This window comes from Arvicola amphibius, chromosome 6, assembly GCF_903992535.2.
Source record: "Arvicola amphibius chromosome 6, mArvAmp1.2, whole genome shotgun sequence".
NCBI classification, from domain to species: domain Eukaryota; kingdom Metazoa; phylum Chordata; class Mammalia; order Rodentia; family Cricetidae; genus Arvicola; species Arvicola amphibius.
In genome coordinates this window covers 102,430,270-102,447,553 of record NC_052052.2, presented here as the reverse complement: position 1 = coordinate 102,447,553, position 17,284 = coordinate 102,430,270, and the positions used below count along the sequence as shown (strand labels likewise).

Genomic DNA, 17,284 nt, shown 5'->3' with positions numbered 1-17,284 from the left:
TGTTTCTCTGTGGTTAAAAACAGCACAGGTTGGCAGAGTAGTTCAGTGGGTAAAGATGCCCGCCACCAAGAGGGAAAAGCATGGTAGAAGGAGAGCACCAGCTCCCAAAGTTTCCCTCTGACCTTCTTATGCCATGTGTGACGGAATGCACATGATGTCTCTCCCACACCTAAATAACAGTATTTAAAAATCCAAACAGGTAGGTGCCACAGACTTAGCATATAGAACGCTGATTCATTTTCCTAACTGCTCCTAAAAGTTATTACCGTATTTAGTATAGAGATAAACTAACATTAATAAATATTCCCGTATTTAGTTGAGAGATAAACTTAACACATTGACCGAGGCATCTTACAGAAGGAAGGGTTTACTGGGGCTTGTGGTTCCAGACAGATAAGAATCCTTCACCCTTACAGAGGACAACTGTGGCAGCGGGCAGGCGTGGAGCTGGAGCAGCAAGAGCGAGCACACATCTAGGAGTAGCATGTGGCTTTTAAAATCTCAAAGCCCATTCCTGGTGACATGCTTCCTGCAGCATGGCCTCCTAAGCTACCCAAACAGCACCGTTATCTGGGGACCAAGTATTCCGATGTCTGAACCTATGGGGGCACCTCTCATTGAAACTACCCCAGACAGAACAGATTGAGAGAACTTAGATAATATGGAGCTGCTGCAGGGCAGAGGGAGGGAAACATCCTGTGACTGCCTTCATTCCAAAGCCTAAACTCCTCATTCCAGTTTCTTTCCAAGCCTGGGAACCAAAACAACAGCAAGACCAAACAAACAAAATATTGGGCCTGAGTCATAAGCCATGGTGTTAGGGTTTTATCTCGTGTTATTTATATTATTTTATTAGTATTATTTGTGGTACAAGGATGAGGCCTGGGATCAAAACTTGGCATGACGTGATAGAGCTATGTCCTTGGGAAGGTCTCCTCCTAATCTAGTTTTTCTACTTTATGGCCATCGACCATAATCTTAATTTTGACTTTAGAAAAGGTCTAGATGGGGCAGAGGCTTACGTCAGTGACAGAATACTTGCTTATTATGCGAGGGATCCTGCATATAATTTTCCACAATCCTTTCCTAAAGGAAATGTTAGCAGTCATTGGTGATGATTCGGTCTGTAATGGCGCGCTCAGATTGAAGCGTGCCACTGTTGTGCTCCGTCCCACAGCTTATTTCCCGCGTGGTTGGTTATTCTTTGAAGTGAACCCCTTGTTCTCTTTCACAGGACTGTTGAACATGGGCAAAGAAGAGGCTTCGCTTGAGGAAGTCTTAGCCTATTTGAACCATATCTACTGCGGGCCAATTTCTATTGAAACCGCACAGCTTCAGAGCCAGGAGGAGAAAGACTGGTTTGCCAGAAGGTTTGAGGAGCTGAAAAAGGAGTCATTTACCACAGAAGAGCGAAAACACCTGGCAAAACTATTGCTAGAATCTCAGGTATAAATGCATCAGGTAGGGGCTGGAGAGATGGCTAAGAGCACTTGCTGCTCTTCTAGCGGACCCAGGTTCAATTCCCGGCACCCACATGGTGCCTCACAACTGTCTTTAACTCCAATTCCAGGGGACCCAATGCCAATGGCCACTGAGGGCACCTGCACTCACATGCACATACTGACATACAGATACATACAACTGTAAATAACTAGAAATGGAAAAATAAATGTAGAAATAAGTTATTAGCTAACATTAGTGGATCAAGTCTTCTCACTTCCTACAAAAATAACTAGCTACTGGGGAGAGGAAAGGAAGGCATTCGACATGGCCCCTGTGTAGGGGCCATCATCCATTGCTTCAGCACATCAGACTGAACACCAGGGAGAAGCAAAGTAGATCGCTAGACATTTGAGCTGTTGGTTTTCCTTTGCATCGAAGTATGCTAATGTATCCTCTGCTTAGTTTATAAAACTTAATAAAGTCCTTAAGATTGTGCTTCTCCTTTGGTTTCCTGGAGAGGTTTGATCAGCTGCTCAGTGGAAGTTCTCATTGTCAGTTAGTGGAAGCACATCATCGCCAGGGCTGTGGTAAGGGGTTAGGCATGTCAAACTGTTAGGAAGTCACATCCCACCTGTTTGAGTAGTAGGACAGTGTTAGACCTTGGTTAACGAATACCGTAGAGCCTCTGGGAGAACTGATGTCGTGGGCTAAGTCTGGCCTCAAGACTGGAAAAACAAACACAGAAGGAGCTTGTTCCAAGATAAGTGATTCTACCTCTCAGGTTCTTCTCACAGCTTCTTCTGTGTCAGGGCCCTCAGCTGAGCTGTGCTTTACCGGGATGTCTGTCTCCAGGAATATGTAGTGAAAGGGCACATACATGACCGCTGTATGACAACACACAGGACTTACCTGCCTTTCACCTGAGCACTTGTGGTCTTCCAGCAGCTAATATGTCTGTTCCACAGGAGTTTGACCACTTTTTGGCCACCAAGTTTGCCACAGTGAAGAGATATGGCGGTGAAGGGGCCGAGAGCATGATGGGCTTTTTCCACGAGTTACTGAAGTCGTCAGCCTATGGCGGTATTACTGATGTCATTATTGGGATGCCCCATAGAGGGAGGCTGAATTTGTTGACAGGCCTTCTGCAGTTACCTCCAGAGGTAAGATTTCTTTCTATGTCTTTGTTGTTGTTGTTTGTTTCTTTTTAGTGTCCATGTGTTCTTATAATAATTTTTAGCTTTTTAAAAAATTATACTATAATCTGCCTGGTGGTGGTGGCGCACACCTTTAATCCCAGCACTCAGGAGGCAGAGGCTGGTGGATTTCTGAGTTCAAGGCCATCCTGGTCTACAAGAGCTAGTTCCAGGACAGGTTCCAAAGCTTCAGAGAAACCCTGTCTTGAAAAACCAATACACACACACACACACACACACACACACACACACACACACACACACACACATAAAATCACATCATTTTCCTCCTTCCCTTTTTACCCTCCATCCCCTCCCATGTACCTCCTTGTTTCTTTCAAATTCACAACCTCTTTTTCTCTACACACACCCTACCTACCCTACCCCATACTTAAACACTCCAAAGTACACAACGCAACCTGCACTGTTTGTATAATGTTGCATGTATGTATCTCATTTTAGGGCTAACTACTTGGTATTGGGTAACCACATGGAGGCTCTTTCCTGAGAGGAGACCATTTCTCTCACTCTCTGCATCCCCCAGTTGCCTGCGGTTGTTTGTTGAGGCCCCTGGAGCATCCATCTCTCTTTCCCTGTTAGCATGCCCACTGATGTTCAAGTCTTGTTCAGGTGGCCATACTGGGGAGACTTCATGGCTGTGGCTTTTCTGACATTTCTAGGAGACTTTCTGTGGTTCTTATCAGTGTAGGACTGGAGGAGAAGAAAAGGGCGGTGGTAGGTTTCCTTTAGAAGCCAATAGAGCCTCTGGGCAGTTGGTTGGAGAAAGCTTAGTGAATGGGTGGGAACTTAGTGCTGACAGGTAGGACTGAAGTTGGCTTTTCTGTAATGTTCTCAGGGATTCTTTCTTCTACCAGGGAAATTAAAGGTTAGTTTGCTTCTTCAACATGCATGGTGGTCAAGGAATGATAAGGAAAGTTGTCCTCTGCCCTTCCCATCTCAACACACATACACACACACACACCCTGGATAAAGGAAAAAGAAAGTACCTGGTAGAGCACAGCACAGCATTGTCATCAATAGCATTGCCACAAAACCTAGGCTCCAGCTCCTGCAGAATTGGGCGTGTCTCAGTTACTTTCCTGTTGCTGTGAAGAGACACCATGATCAGGGCAACTTATAGAGGAATTTATTGGTGGCTTGCTTACTGGTACATGAGTGTACAACCATCATGGTAGGCAGCAGGGTGGCAGGCATGATGCTGGAGCAGTAGTTGAGTGCTTACTTCTGATCCACAAGCACAAAGCAGACAGCTAACTGGGAACGGCTTAGCTTTTGAAATCTCAAAGCTCACCCTCCAGTGATACACCTCCTCCAACAAGGACACACCTCCTAATTTGTCCCAACTATTCCACCAAACTGGGGACCCATGTGTGGGGAGAAGCCCCAGTAGCATGCCTTGTTCAGCTCCATCCTGCAGAACATAGATACCAAAGGACAACATAGTGGTGCTATGTACTACCAGTGTTTAGAGTGCATGGGGTGCACTCCAAAAGCATCAACTAAAGGTTCCCCATCACTTCGAGTACACTGTACTGAAGAGCTTACCCGGAAGGGGGCACATCTGGACCTGCGAGCAGGGCACTCTATCCAGAACTCTGGGATGTTCTTTCTCTCTGACCTCTGGACCACACCTAACTTCTCCCAGGATGCTCAGAATCCTGATGTGGAGCCGATAGAGGGGAATTTTCGGCTTTTTTCTGCAATGTGCTCATAAGCATCTTCTCAAACTGAAGCCTCCCCTACGGTGGAAAGTGCACAGCCCTCTCCACAGGGAGTGCTTCACCTTTCTTCTTGTGCATCCCTGGGAATTATCAGAAATACCGTGGACAGACTGCTGTCTTGGGAACAGTGTTTTGGGGAAATGCACCTCTCTGTGCTGAGCCCAAGGCTGTGATCTCAGAGCACTGTGGACCCACCAGCTTCCATGGGTGTTCCCTATGTCTCAAGACTCTGTGTATGTGAGCTGGTAGGGTGGGTGAATCAGCCCCGAGCAGAAGACAGCTGCTTGGTCTTTGATTCCTTCTTCCTTGTGTGATATGTTCCATGAAAGTTCAACCAAGGATAACAAGGATATCAACACCACAGCCACCAAGAAGGCCCTCAGTTTCATCTATGGTCCAGCATGATGAGAATATTTCCAATGCTGGAGCCTACAGGAGGGGCCCAGGAGGAATGCTGGGCAGTCCAGCCCTGAACCTTTGCTCAGAACCAGCCTCAGCCAGGTACTCTCCACAAGGCTTCCTGTCGTGGCAGGACCTTCTTTCCTCCTATTACTGTACAGGAAAACATTTAGTATATGCTTCCTAGATCTCTTCCAATTCTTTGTGAAGATTCTTTTCTATCCTGCAGTGAGTTCCTTTGGCAGTGGTCAGGTTTCATGTTCTTCTCAGTTCATGATGTGGTCCTGTTTGATATTTTTTTTTCAGTGTTCCAGAGCTAGTGACATCCAGGGAACCTTTCCTGCCTTAGGGTGGGAACAGCCTGTAGCTCAGACTTTCAGCTGGCTATGAGAGGCCTAAACAACCTGTCACCATCACTCTTCCCTGAGACCTGTCTGGGCTATGGTAGCAGGGATTCTTGACTACAGGGACTAGGAACTTCCTATACAGCCGACAGTGTCTGGAGAGCTGAGTAAGGGCTTCTGGGTAGCCACAGAATGGGAATCTGCTTACCTCACTGCCTACTGAAACCCTAATGCCTGACCAGGCCTAGGAATACACCATTGCTAGACTTTGAGCCTACTGGGGGTGTCTGGTGGAAACACCTTCCAGCCACATTTCAGGGAAGTGTTTTTCTGGCAGAAGGAGTCCCAGATCGGACTGGAGTACCCACCTTGCTTTGGCTTTGTTTTTCTGTGAGTTTTTAATTTATCTGCACACAAATGTTCAAATGCTAGGTTCAGGGACAGTGGAAAGGTCAGTTGTGTGTCTCTGCCATTGTGCAGGTAACCCAAGCCAGTGTGTGTGTGTGTGTGTGTGTGTGTGTGTGTGTATGTGTGTGTGTGTGTGTAAGAGATAGAGAGAGAATGAGACAAAGACAGAAAAAGACAGACATAGAACACAAAGAGAAACAGAGAAAGAACAAACACAGTCTCTGGGGACTAATGGTCACTGCACTGGATTTTTGGTCTCCTATAAAGACACACTGTTAGCATCGCGAAGGAAGGGCTCCAAGTTTAGCTGATATGTGAGAGTGTCCCCACCATCCTCAGAATGTCTTGGGAATGGTGTCACTTGGACAGTGTCTAGGGTAGAATGATGTGGGCAGGTCATCTATTTGCAGGACCCATGTTAATATTCAGATGCAGATAAGCAGAATCTAGTGGGAAAAGCTGTGAGGGCTTTACACATTTGGGTGAGATGTGGCCTGGCTGTCTCAGTGATGAGAAGGGAGAAGGAGGCAGGAACATAGGCTCTCCTGCACTCGTCATCTCTGTGGAAGTCCCAGAGGGCATCCTGCACTTTCCCTCCAGGGACCGCCTCCTGCATGGGTGACGTGGGTGGAGAACGGAAGATAAGCAAAAGAATTTTCTGAAAACCAAGAAAAAAAAGAAAAGAACCTTAGAAAGAGTGTGGCCTGGGGAGGTGACTCAACTGTTGAAGGGCTTGCTCGCAAACATAATGACCTTAGTTTGATCTTCAGAAGCCTCATGAGAAAACCCGAACCCCAAACAGCATTTAAAGAATGTTCAGTGGACTCAAAATCTACAATTTCAGAATCAACAGCTTCTTTGAAGCCATAGTAACACTTTAATATAATTAAGACTGCAGACATTTCAAATTTCTACACTACATTTGGTAGTGTAGAAAGCTAATTAAAATTCCACCTTCCTTAGAGTTACAAAAATACTAAATTGTAGTCTATACAGAGATATGGTGACTGGAACCACTGCTAATGATTACATTTTGAAAGTTATATAAGGCAGAGAGAGGTAGCTACTGTTTGCCTTTGGTAAGATTCCTTTTTAAAATATTGCCACCAGGGTCTGGAGAAATGTATAGGTAGGTAAGGATGTATAGGTAGGTTTTGCAGAAGACTTGAATTTAGCTCCCAGTACCTGTGATGGTAGGCGCCAGGGAATCTTACTGGGTTATCTGGTGGAAAGTACATACCGGCCACATTTCAGGGAAGTGTTTCTCTGGCAGATGGGTCCAGTCTCTTCTGGACTTTGTAGATACCTACACTCATGTGCTCTTACCCACACACAGGCACACCCACACATATATACAAGTAGACCTCCAAGTAATTCTGAGTGACCCAACAGTTAGAAATCTGTGCCTATCTTTGAATAAGGTATGTTTGTAATAACTATAAAAGAATTTACATAATACCAAACTTTCTTCAAGCTCACCTTAGACTCCACTGTAATAAGACTTGTTTGATATCTTGTGTGTTTGTTCCAATAGCTGATGTTCCGTAAGATGCGAGGCTTAAGTGAATTTCCAGAAAGCGTCTCAGCCATTGGAGATGTCCTGTCCCATCTGACCTCCTCGGTGGACCTAGACTTTGGTGCCCACCGTCCCCTCCACGTGACAGTGCTGCCTAACCCCTCTCATCTGGAAGCCGTTAACCCTGTGGCTGTCGGGAAAACTCGCGGCAGGCAGCAGTCTCGGGGAGAGGGTGACTACTCACTGCACGGTTCTGCTCAGCCTGGGGACAGAGTCATTTGCCTGCAGGTACTTGAGTTTGGGAGAGGGGGAAAACTGGAAATAATGTTGTCTGGGTTGGCAAATGTGACGGATGCTCCGGTGGAAAGTGAAGTGACGTGACAGTTTTAGAAAAGAGGATTCTGGGGCTTTTCTTTCTAAAAATTCCCACGGTACATTTATTATTTTCGCCAGGTTTAGAGAAAGGCTCCCCACCCTAACCACTTCGTCTACCAAATTTCATAGTGATAATCTGATCTAATGGCTTTGAGTATTCTAAAAGATTAGCATGTTTTAGATATCCTTTCATAATAATATTTTACTTTTCTGCTTCTATGTGATTGTCTTTCTTCCTGCACCCTGGCTTTAACGCGTGTCATCACCTTAGTCTCTTGTACTCAGGAGAAGAGCAGGCTTTGGTGGTGGGAGCTACTTCTCTGTCTCTTTTCAGGCGTGAGTGACTGGAGAGAAGAGTTCAGAGGTGTGCACTGTTCCTCATGGGCTTGTACGTGTGTGTGATGTGTGTGGGTATATGCATGCCACAGGGCATGTGGAGGGCAGAGGACAATTTTATGGAGTCAGTTCTGTCTTTTTATCTTTATCTGCATTCCAGAGATCCAACTCAGGTTTGTGAGGTAAGCACCTTTACCCTCTGTGGCATCTGTCTCGTGGTCCTGTTTCTCATATCTTAAGGCTATTTTCTTGCGAAATTTCCTAGCACTGACTCTGGACCTATAAAGCTCAATGGTAGAGTGCTTGCCTAGGAGGCAGGAGACCCTGGGTTCAACCCCTAGCTCAGGACAAAATCATTAGAGTGATGCTTTCATTGCGAATGTAGTAGCCGTCCCTCCCGTAGTACTGCTGTAGATGCTAGAATGTCTGGGGAGTTGATGAGTTGGATGCAGGGGTTGGGCGGGTGAAGTGGTACAGTGTTAGCAGGGAGAGCTGAGAAGGCATCTTTGAAAAGGGATCAGTTTAAACACACTAAGAAACCCTGCAACCTATATATTTTTAGGTCAGGAGAGTCATGAGACAGTGGTTGTTGGTATTTCAATTAATATTTTTAAACAGATGGTTTCAATCAGTAAAATCTAAGTCTATTAATTCCTTATTTCCTCCATCTTGCACATGTTTTAGGTTCATGGTGATGCTTCCTTCTGTGGTCAAGGAATTGTTCTTGAAACGTTCACGCTCTCTAATCTCCCACATTTCAGAATTGGTGGGAGTATCCATCTAATCGTCAACAACCAGCTGGGTTACACCACTCCAGCGGAAAGAGGAAGGTCTTCCTTATACAGCAGTGATATTGGTAAGTAGCATGCTAGAATTGGCGTGTAGCACACTAGAATTGGCGTGTAGCGCACTAGAATTGGCGTGTAGCGCACTAGAATTGGCGTGTAGCACACTAGAATTGGCGTGTAGCGCACTAGAATTGGCGTGTAGCACACTAGAATTGGCATTGCTATGTCAGCCAGACAGGGAACTGGCAGAGGAAAATCTTCTAGTTCATTCAGAGCAATGAGTCTTGCTGGTTATCCCATTTTCATTTTATTTTTTATTTTATTTTTCATTTTAAACAAGACCTCATCGTAATTGACCTGGAGATTGTTTTGTTGTTGTTGTTGTTGTTTTGGCGTTTGGGTTTTTTATTTTGTTTTGTTTTTCAAAACAGGGTTTCTCTGTGTAACAGGAATTGTTATTATGTAAACCAGATTGGCCTGGAACTCATAGAGATCCGCCTGTCTCTTCCTCCTTGTCTTAGTTATTGTTCTGTTTGCTACACACCATGACCTAAGTAACTTATAAAAGAAAACCTTTAATTGGAGGCTTGCTTACAGTTTCAGCTGGTGAGTCCATGACCAGCATTGTGGTACTCAGGACAGGAGGCAGACAGGCATGGCGTTGGAGCAGTAGCTGAGAGCTCACATCTGATCCATAAGCCTATGGCAGAGAGAGTGAGAGACTGGGCCTGGCATGGGCTTTTGAGAGCCCACCTCTAGTGACAAACTTTTTCAACAAGGTCACACCTCCTAATCCTTCTTAAACAGTTCACCGACTGGGAACCAAACACTGAAACACACGAGCCTATGGGGGCCTTTCTCCTTCAAAACACCACACTCTCTAGTGCTGGAATTAAAGGTGTTGCCACCACTACCAACCATTTTAATTTTTTGAAGTTGGATATGGTTGGTCAGTAGTTGCCAAAAGTTACCAAATTAACATTCATTTTTTTTTAGTTGGTGTATGCTATTTATTTATTTATTTATTTATTTATTTATTTTTGGTTTTTCGAGACAGGGTTTCTCTGCAGCTTTTTTAGAGCCTGTCCTAGAACTAGCTCTTGTAGACCAGGCTGGCCTCGAACTCACAGAGATGCACCTGCCTCTGCCTCCCGAGTGCTGGGATTAAAGGCGTGCGCCACCACCGCCCGGCCTATTTATTTATTTTATATGATGTTAGTTGACACAAGGCATCATGAATGGTACGCGAGCCTTCTGCCACAGAGCTGCGTTAGTATGTTATGCACACTAGACGACACTCTTCCACAGAGCAGCACTTCCGCCTCAAGTCAGAGGAAATGAGACAAAGACGGAGCTGAGAGTGCTCAGTCCCATATTGCTTACGAGCCAAAGAGCAGCGCAGCGCAGCGCAGCTGGTACAGCTCTAGAGTGATTGCCTTTGGACTTTTCAAACTTAGAGTGTTCAGAGTCGCAGTAAAAAGGCTGTGTTCACTCGGTAAATTTGCTAAAATGACCTAGCTGGAAGTAAATTGTAGCCAGCCCGTGGTGGCTCATGCTTTTAATCCTAGCACTTGGAAGGCAGAGGCAGGAGGATCTCTGTGAGTTCAAGGCCAACCTGGTCTATAGAGCAAGTTCTAGGACAGGCAGGGCTACACAGAGAAACCCTGTATCCAAAACACACACACACACACACACACACACACACACACACAAATGTTGTAAAGGATCAAAGTCGCTTATTTTAATCTGTGGAAATACCAGTCTTAGCACAAATCAGGGATTTTATTGTTATCCATAGTTCACAAAACTATTACAGGCAATGTCAGCCAGTTTTATAACTGGAGTCTGGACTAGATGCCTTTTAAATTGTCTGGCACAGAAAAAAATATTTAAAGAATTTTTGGGAGAAAAATCTTTTCCTGGGATTCATGCTTCAGTGACCTGTTGTCTCAGGAGGAAAGATAATAGTGATAATAACGATAACAAAGTGAATGTGAGCTGCCACTGTATAAGACACTCTATCCTTAGTTCAGGAAATCCTGACGTCACTCAGAGCCTAAACGAGACCCGTTTATTAATTTAGTTTTGAGTTTTTATATTCTTATTTTTATTTTATGTGTATGGGTGTTATGCCTGCTTGTATGTCTGTGTACTACATGCACACAGTAGCTGTGGAGACCAAAAGAGAGTGTTGGATCCCACGGGGACTGGCATTGCAGACAGCTGTGAGCTACTGTGTGGGTGCTGGGCCTCAAACCCAGGTCCTCAGGAAGATCATCAGTCTCTTAACCATGCCCTCTAGCTTCTAGACTGAGATTTCTACCTTTCCCAACGTCATAGAGCTGAGTCTGCTCAGCTGAACTCTAAAGTTTATGTTTTTGGCACCCAGGCTAAACCACCTCTGCATTTCAGGGCTGTCTTCCTACTTAGGCAAGTAGGTGTTGGGAAATAGCTAATATTAGCCCATGTTAACTGACCTTTTTTTTTTTTTTTAAAAAAAAAAAAACCTTGGTCTTACCTTCTTTAGGGAAACAAGTAGGCTGTGCCATCATCCACGTCAATGGAGACAGTCCAGAGGAAGTAGTCCGAGCCACACGACTTGCTTTTGAATATCAGCGCCAGTTCCGAAAGGATGTAATTATTGATTTGATATGCTATAGGCAGTGGGGCCATAATGAGCTGGATGAACCTTTCTTCACCAACCCAGTCATGTACAAGATCATCAGGTACCATTAGAAACCTTCCTTTAATAACAGGCTAACCTGTTCCTCCTCAATCAATCAATCAATCAGTCAATCAATCAATCAATCAATCATGTTTGTGGTGGTGGAGATTCAAGTTAGAGCCATGTGAATGCTAGGCGTGTGTGTGTGTGTGTGTGTGTGTGTGTGTGTGCGCGCGCACGCATCTGTGGCAGTCAGAGGACAACTTGTGGCAGCTGTCCTCTCCATGTTGGTCCTTTGGAACAAACCCAAGTGCCCAAATCAGCTGAACCATCTTTCCAGCCTGCATCCATTGTCATTGCCTTCTGGGTTTTTTTTTTTTTTTTTTTTTTTTTTTTTTTTTTTTTTTTTTTTTTTTTTTTTTTTTGCGAGGGGAGATGGGAGAGACAGAAGATGAGACAAGGTTTCTCTGTGTAACCCTGGCTATCCTGGAACTCACTCTGTAGACCAGGCTGGCCTCGAACTCACAGAGATCCACCTGCTTCTGCCTCCTAAGTGCTGGGACTAAAGGAGGTGCCACTACTGCCCTGCTCCAATATCTGATAGATACTTTGAAGTGGGATGAACTGCTAAACTGTGCCTGTCCTATAGAAACCAGAGTGGCCATCCTACAAGGCTCGGAGGTCCCTGTATTCTGCACACTTCATGTCTCCTCATTAAGTAGAGAATGGGCAACTTTACTTAGCAGATAGCAAGACTAGGTAAGAAGACTGGGTAAAACCTTGCTTGAGGCTAGTTAGTAATAGTCTGGCAGGATCAGGAGTAGGTGCTGTACCCAAGGAGCTGCCTCTACCTTAAGAGGAAATAGCTCGCCGGGCGGCGGTGGCGCACGCCTTTAATCCCAGCACTCGGGAGGCAGAGGCAGGCGGATCTCTGTGAGTTCGAGACCAGCCTGGTCTACAAGAGCTAGTTCCAGGACAGGCTCCAAAGCTACAGAGAAACCCTGTCTCGAAAAACCAAAAAAAAAAAAAAAAAAAAAAAAAAAAAAAAAAAAAAAGAGGAAATAGCTCAAGAAATTGTATTTCAACTTGTGTGTAGGTAGGTTGGGCAGAGAAGTAAAATCATTTCAGGAATGCCACTGACCTCCTTTGACGCAGGATGTCTTAGTGGCCAAGAGTTTACCAATTAAGTTAGACTAGCTAGCATCACAGCAGTTTTATCTTATTTTATGTGTGCTTGTTTCTCTGTGTGAATATGTACACACTACACATGTGTGTGGGCAGGTTACCTCAGAGGCTAAAAGAGGGTGTCTTGTCTCTTAGAGCTGGAGTTACAGGCATTTGTGAGCCACCCGACATGGATGCTGAGATCCGAACTCAGATCCTCATGAGAGAGCAGCAAACTCTTCTAACCTATTGAGGTGTATCTCCAGCCCCCTGAAGTATTCTGAAAAGAACAACTCTGTAACATTTACTATATTAGTGTTTTACAACCACCATCTTTATATATTTCTTAAGTGACTTTCAAAGGGGATAAATCATCCTCATCCTGCAGTGCAGTGCCTGTGGCATTGATTATCTCTTAGCATTGTGTGTATTTGATTGACCCTGTCTCCATTCCCTCATTCCCCACCTCTCTCCAACAGAGCCCGGAAGAGCATCCCTGACACCTACGCGGAGCACCTCATTACCAGTGGACTCCTGACCCAGGAGGAGGTCTCTCACATAAAAGCCTCCTACTACACCAAGTTAAATGACCACTTAACCAATACGGCCCACTACAGCCCCCCGGCCACTAACCTGCAGGCCCACTGGCAGGGCCTGGTGCAGCCAGAAGCACGCATCACCACCTGGGACACAGGTGTGCCCCTCGACCTCCTTCGCTTTATTGGTGTGAAGTCCGTGGAGGTTCCAGAGGAGCTGCAGTTACACAGCCACCTTCTCAAGATGTATGTTCAGGTGGGAAGCCTTGATGTCGCCTTCCGCTGCTTTTTATCTTTGCTGGGCAAAGAAGATGTGTCGTTTGATGCTTTTAGTTGCTAGTTTGGGAATTATTTGCTGTTTGTTACTAGGTTGTAGCAACTGATCCTCATGGTTTTTTTGCTGTGTTTTTTGTTTTGTTTGTTTTTTTCGAGGTAGGGTTTCTCTGTAGCTTTGGAGGATGTCCTGGAACTACTCTTGTAGACCAGGCTGGCCTTGAACTCACAGAGATCCTCCTGCCTCTGCCTCTGCCTCCCAAGTGCCCAGCTCTTCATGTTTTAAAGCTATGATTTAGTCGATTCAGATTTTCTTTACTTGTGTTTTCCTCTATGGGAATTTTATGTGTGTTGAATACATTATATATGCTATAAATGCATGCTCCTTTTTAAAAAGTACAGAAATATGTCTGATTTTTCTAACTAGTGGACAGAAAACACTATGATTCCTTCAGGTAGATTAAATAAAATAATAACAGCCAACACATGTACCTGAAAGGTCACCATTTATACCCATAAGCGTATTAAAGTTTTACATACTGCCTTGGTTAAACATCCTTGTGTGCCCACAGCTGATGGGTGTCTTAGAGTGTGGGACTTTCTGTTGTTCAAAGTAGGAAAATAAAGAGTTAAAGGTCTTTAACTTCCTCAAGCATGGATGTAGTAACTGTACCCTCTGAATTATTTTAAAACACTACCTTTGTTTTTAAGTTTTTATTTTAGCAGAACTCTTTAATTTTTTATCTTTCATGTGCATCAGTGTTTTTCCTACATGTCTGTCTGTGAGGGTGTCAGATCCTCTGGAACTGGAGTTACAAATAGTTGTGAGCTACCATGTGGGTGCTGGAAATTGAACCCAGGTCCTCTGGAAGAGCAGCTAGCGCTCTTAACTGCTGAACCATCTGTCCTGCCCTATTTTAGGGGAACTTTTACAAACAAAATGCACTCACCATCTAGCCTAAAGAGAATATTTGGGGCTGGAGAGATGATTTAGCAGTTGATAGCACTGGCTGCTCCTTCCTAGGATCCGGGTTCAGTTCCCAGTACCCGCGTGGTGGTTACTGTCTATAGTTCCAGTTTCAGGGATCTGATCCCTGTTCTGTTTTCTGTGGGCATCAGGCACGCACATGGTTTACATATATACATACTTGTAAGCAAAACACTCATACATGTAAAATAAAATACAAATAATTTTTTTTAAAAAAAGAAACAAAACATTACAAATAGTTTCTTCTCTGCTTCCATCTGCTCAAACCTCAGCAGAGGTGACCACTACTTGAGCCATGCTTATTTTGCCTGTTTTAAAACTGTGTATAACACGTGTTTGCCTACCATATGTAAGGCCCTAGGTTCAGCCTGTAATGTTGTAGGAAAAAAGACAAAGAAAAGAAAAAAATGGAAAAAGATATTTTTTAAAAATTTTTAAAATAGATTTATTCATTTTATTTTATGTTTGTGATTGTTTTCCCGCATATACACATATGTGCCACCTTCATGCATGGTACCAGTGCAGGTCAGATGAGGATCTCAGATCCCCTGGAACTGGAATTACAGATGGTTGTGTATCACCATGTGAATGTGGGTAATCAAACGTGGGTCTTCTGCAAGAGCCAGAAGTATTCTTAACTGCTGAGCCATCTCTCCAGCCCTCAGGATACGGATTCTTAAAAGTTTGTTTTATTCTTTTCCTTTTATTTTTCAGTCAAGGATGGAGAAGGTGAAGCAGGGAACAGCTTTGGACTGGGCCACAGCAGAAACCCTTGCCTTGGGCTCCTTACTTGTTCAAGGTAAGGCATTTCCGTTTAACTGCACAGCTGGTAGGAGGTGCTCCAAGCTGTACTTGTTACACACGATCTTCTGCGTTTCAGTGACCGCTTGTCACTTTCATTTTTACCTAACAACACTCCTTAGTTAGAAGGCTCATTGAACACTTTCATCCATGTATAGACAAGGTTGCAGCCGTAACTGGGATCCACAGGGCTCACTCGTGGCTGTACTGGACAGCTATTTCTCTAAAAATTGTAGGGCCAGAAATGACTCTCCGATCTTACAAATTTTACACTGACTATGTGCCTTCAAGTATAGGAAAGATATATACATATACTCACAGACAGAGATGTACTGCTTTTAATTATGTATATTTGTGTCTCTCAGTGGGAGTCTGTGTACATACTAGTGCCCAAGGAGGTCAGAGTCTTCAGATCCCTCTGTAGCTGGACTTACAGGCATTTGCAACAGCTTCAAATGGGTGCTGGGAACTGAACTCAGAAGAGCAGCAAGTGCTCTTAACCAGTGAACCATCTCTCTAGCATCAGGAAAGGTATATTTTAATTGGGAGAATGTATTATCCTAAGGAAAATGCACACTCTGAAGAATGAGCCAGTGTATGATATCAGATAGATGTGTTTTACAGGACATAGCTGTAGCCAAGTTCCACATGAGACTGAACCTACGAGTTCAAGACCAGTGTGGACAGCATTGAGAGAATTTGTCTTAAAACAAAAAGGCATCCAGGGCTGCTATATCTTATTTTTGTGCCGTTTATTCAGAGCAATCTTTTTTTCTTCCCCCGCTTGCTTGTTTCAGGTTTCAATGTTCGTCTGAGTGGCCAAGATGTTGGCCGCGGAACTTTCAGTCAAAGGCACGCCATGGTGGTGTGCCAGAACACAGATGATGCCTACATTCCTCTGAACCACATGGACCCGAGTCAGAAAGGGTTTCTGGAGGTAAGACCTTCGTCATAAACTCCATGTACTGGTGTGCTGACTCTTACAGTTACAATGTTTGATTTGATTTGTGGTTTTGAGGTGGAGTCCCACATAGCCCAGGATGCCCTCAAATTCCTCAGTAGCTGAAGATGATCTTAAATTCCTCTTAATCCTTCTGACTCTACCTCAAGTGCTGGGGGCTATAGGCCTGCACCATCCCACCCCGCAGGTGGAGGAGTTTTAAAGCAACTAAATTCGGATGTCAGAAACGTTATGTTCAACGTTTCTTTTTAGATAAAGGAATGCTGAGTGGGGAGGCAATGGAGGTCTATAAATTTGGACTGGAAGAGACAGATAAGAGCCGTACTGGAGCTGGCACTTGAAGACTAGAGCATTAACTGGGCCGCCTATCTGTAATTGTGTAATATCACCTAGATATGAATTCTGTCAAGTTAAAATCAACATTGCAGCCTGTAAACTATTGTGATTTGTTAAACTTAGAGTCGTGGAGAGTAAGCCAATATTTCTAGCCTGCTAAATCAAAACAGAATGCAGCAGAAACACTTCCTCCCTAAAATTTAATGGACATACCATTGGGTTTTTCAGATCTTAAGAACAGGGTCTTTTCATTTTTGTCTGTTCGACAGTTACTTTAGTGAACAGCACATGATATTTATGAAAACAAACTATTCCTTTAAGGTAAACTTAATAATTTGTCACCTTCTTTCCTATTCCAGTTGTTGGTTTGAGAATATAACCTGTGTGTTTGGTGGGGCTGGGAGATAGCTCAGTCAATAAACTGCTTCCTACATAGGCATGAGTTGAGTCCCCAGCACCCAGTAAAAAGGCAGGCATGGCAGTTCCAACACTAGAGAGGTAAAGACAGAGGATCCGGGGCCTTACTTGTCAGCCAGTCTAGCTGAATGTGTGAACTTCAGGTCCAGTGAGATAGTCTATCTCAAGAAATAAGGTGGGAGCCAGGCTGTGGTGGCACACGCCTTTAATCACAGCACTTGGGAGGCAGAGGCAGGTGGATCTCTGTGAGTCCAAGGCCAGCCTGGTCTACAGAGTGAGTTCCAGGACAGACTCCAAAGCTATACAGAAAAACCCTGTCTCGAAAAACCGAAAAAGAGGGGTGGGGAGTGGTGGAGGAAGATGTGGGATTTCAAGGTGACTCGAAGGAGGAGATGCATCCCTTTCTTCATTTTTCTAGAATCTGTCTTTGTATGTATCAGTCAGATTTGTGAACCAGGATAGAAGTGTTTAGTACCCCACCTCATATCAGGCTTTCGCTGGACTGTGATTTGGCATGTAGTATCAGTTTTGATACTAAATGCGCAAGCCATAGCTCCTGTTTAATCAGGTAGTGCTGAGGGAAACCAGTCCCCGGTGTA

General features: G+C 44.4%; 1 protein-coding gene across 3 annotated transcripts in view; it reads left to right on the top strand.

Moving 5' to 3' along the window:
- Positions 1-17,284, top strand: part of Dhtkd1 (dehydrogenase E1 and transketolase domain containing 1) — a 45,294-nt gene that overhangs the window by 11,612 nt on the left and 16,398 nt on the right. For all 3 annotated transcript variants that reach the window (XM_038332497.1, XM_038332498.1, XM_042055191.1), the window contains exons 3-10: positions 1,235-1,446; positions 2,409-2,603; positions 7,064-7,333; positions 8,441-8,612; positions 11,072-11,270; positions 12,853-13,165; positions 14,885-14,969; positions 15,769-15,908. In XM_038332497.1, the coding sequence (XP_038188425.1) occupies positions 1,235-1,446; positions 2,409-2,603; positions 7,064-7,333; positions 8,441-8,612; positions 11,072-11,270; positions 12,853-13,165; positions 14,885-14,969; positions 15,769-15,908 (1,586 nt within the window). The remainder of the gene's footprint in view (positions 1-1,234; positions 1,447-2,408; positions 2,604-7,063; positions 7,334-8,440; positions 8,613-11,071; positions 11,271-12,852; positions 13,166-14,884; positions 14,970-15,768; positions 15,909-17,284) is intronic.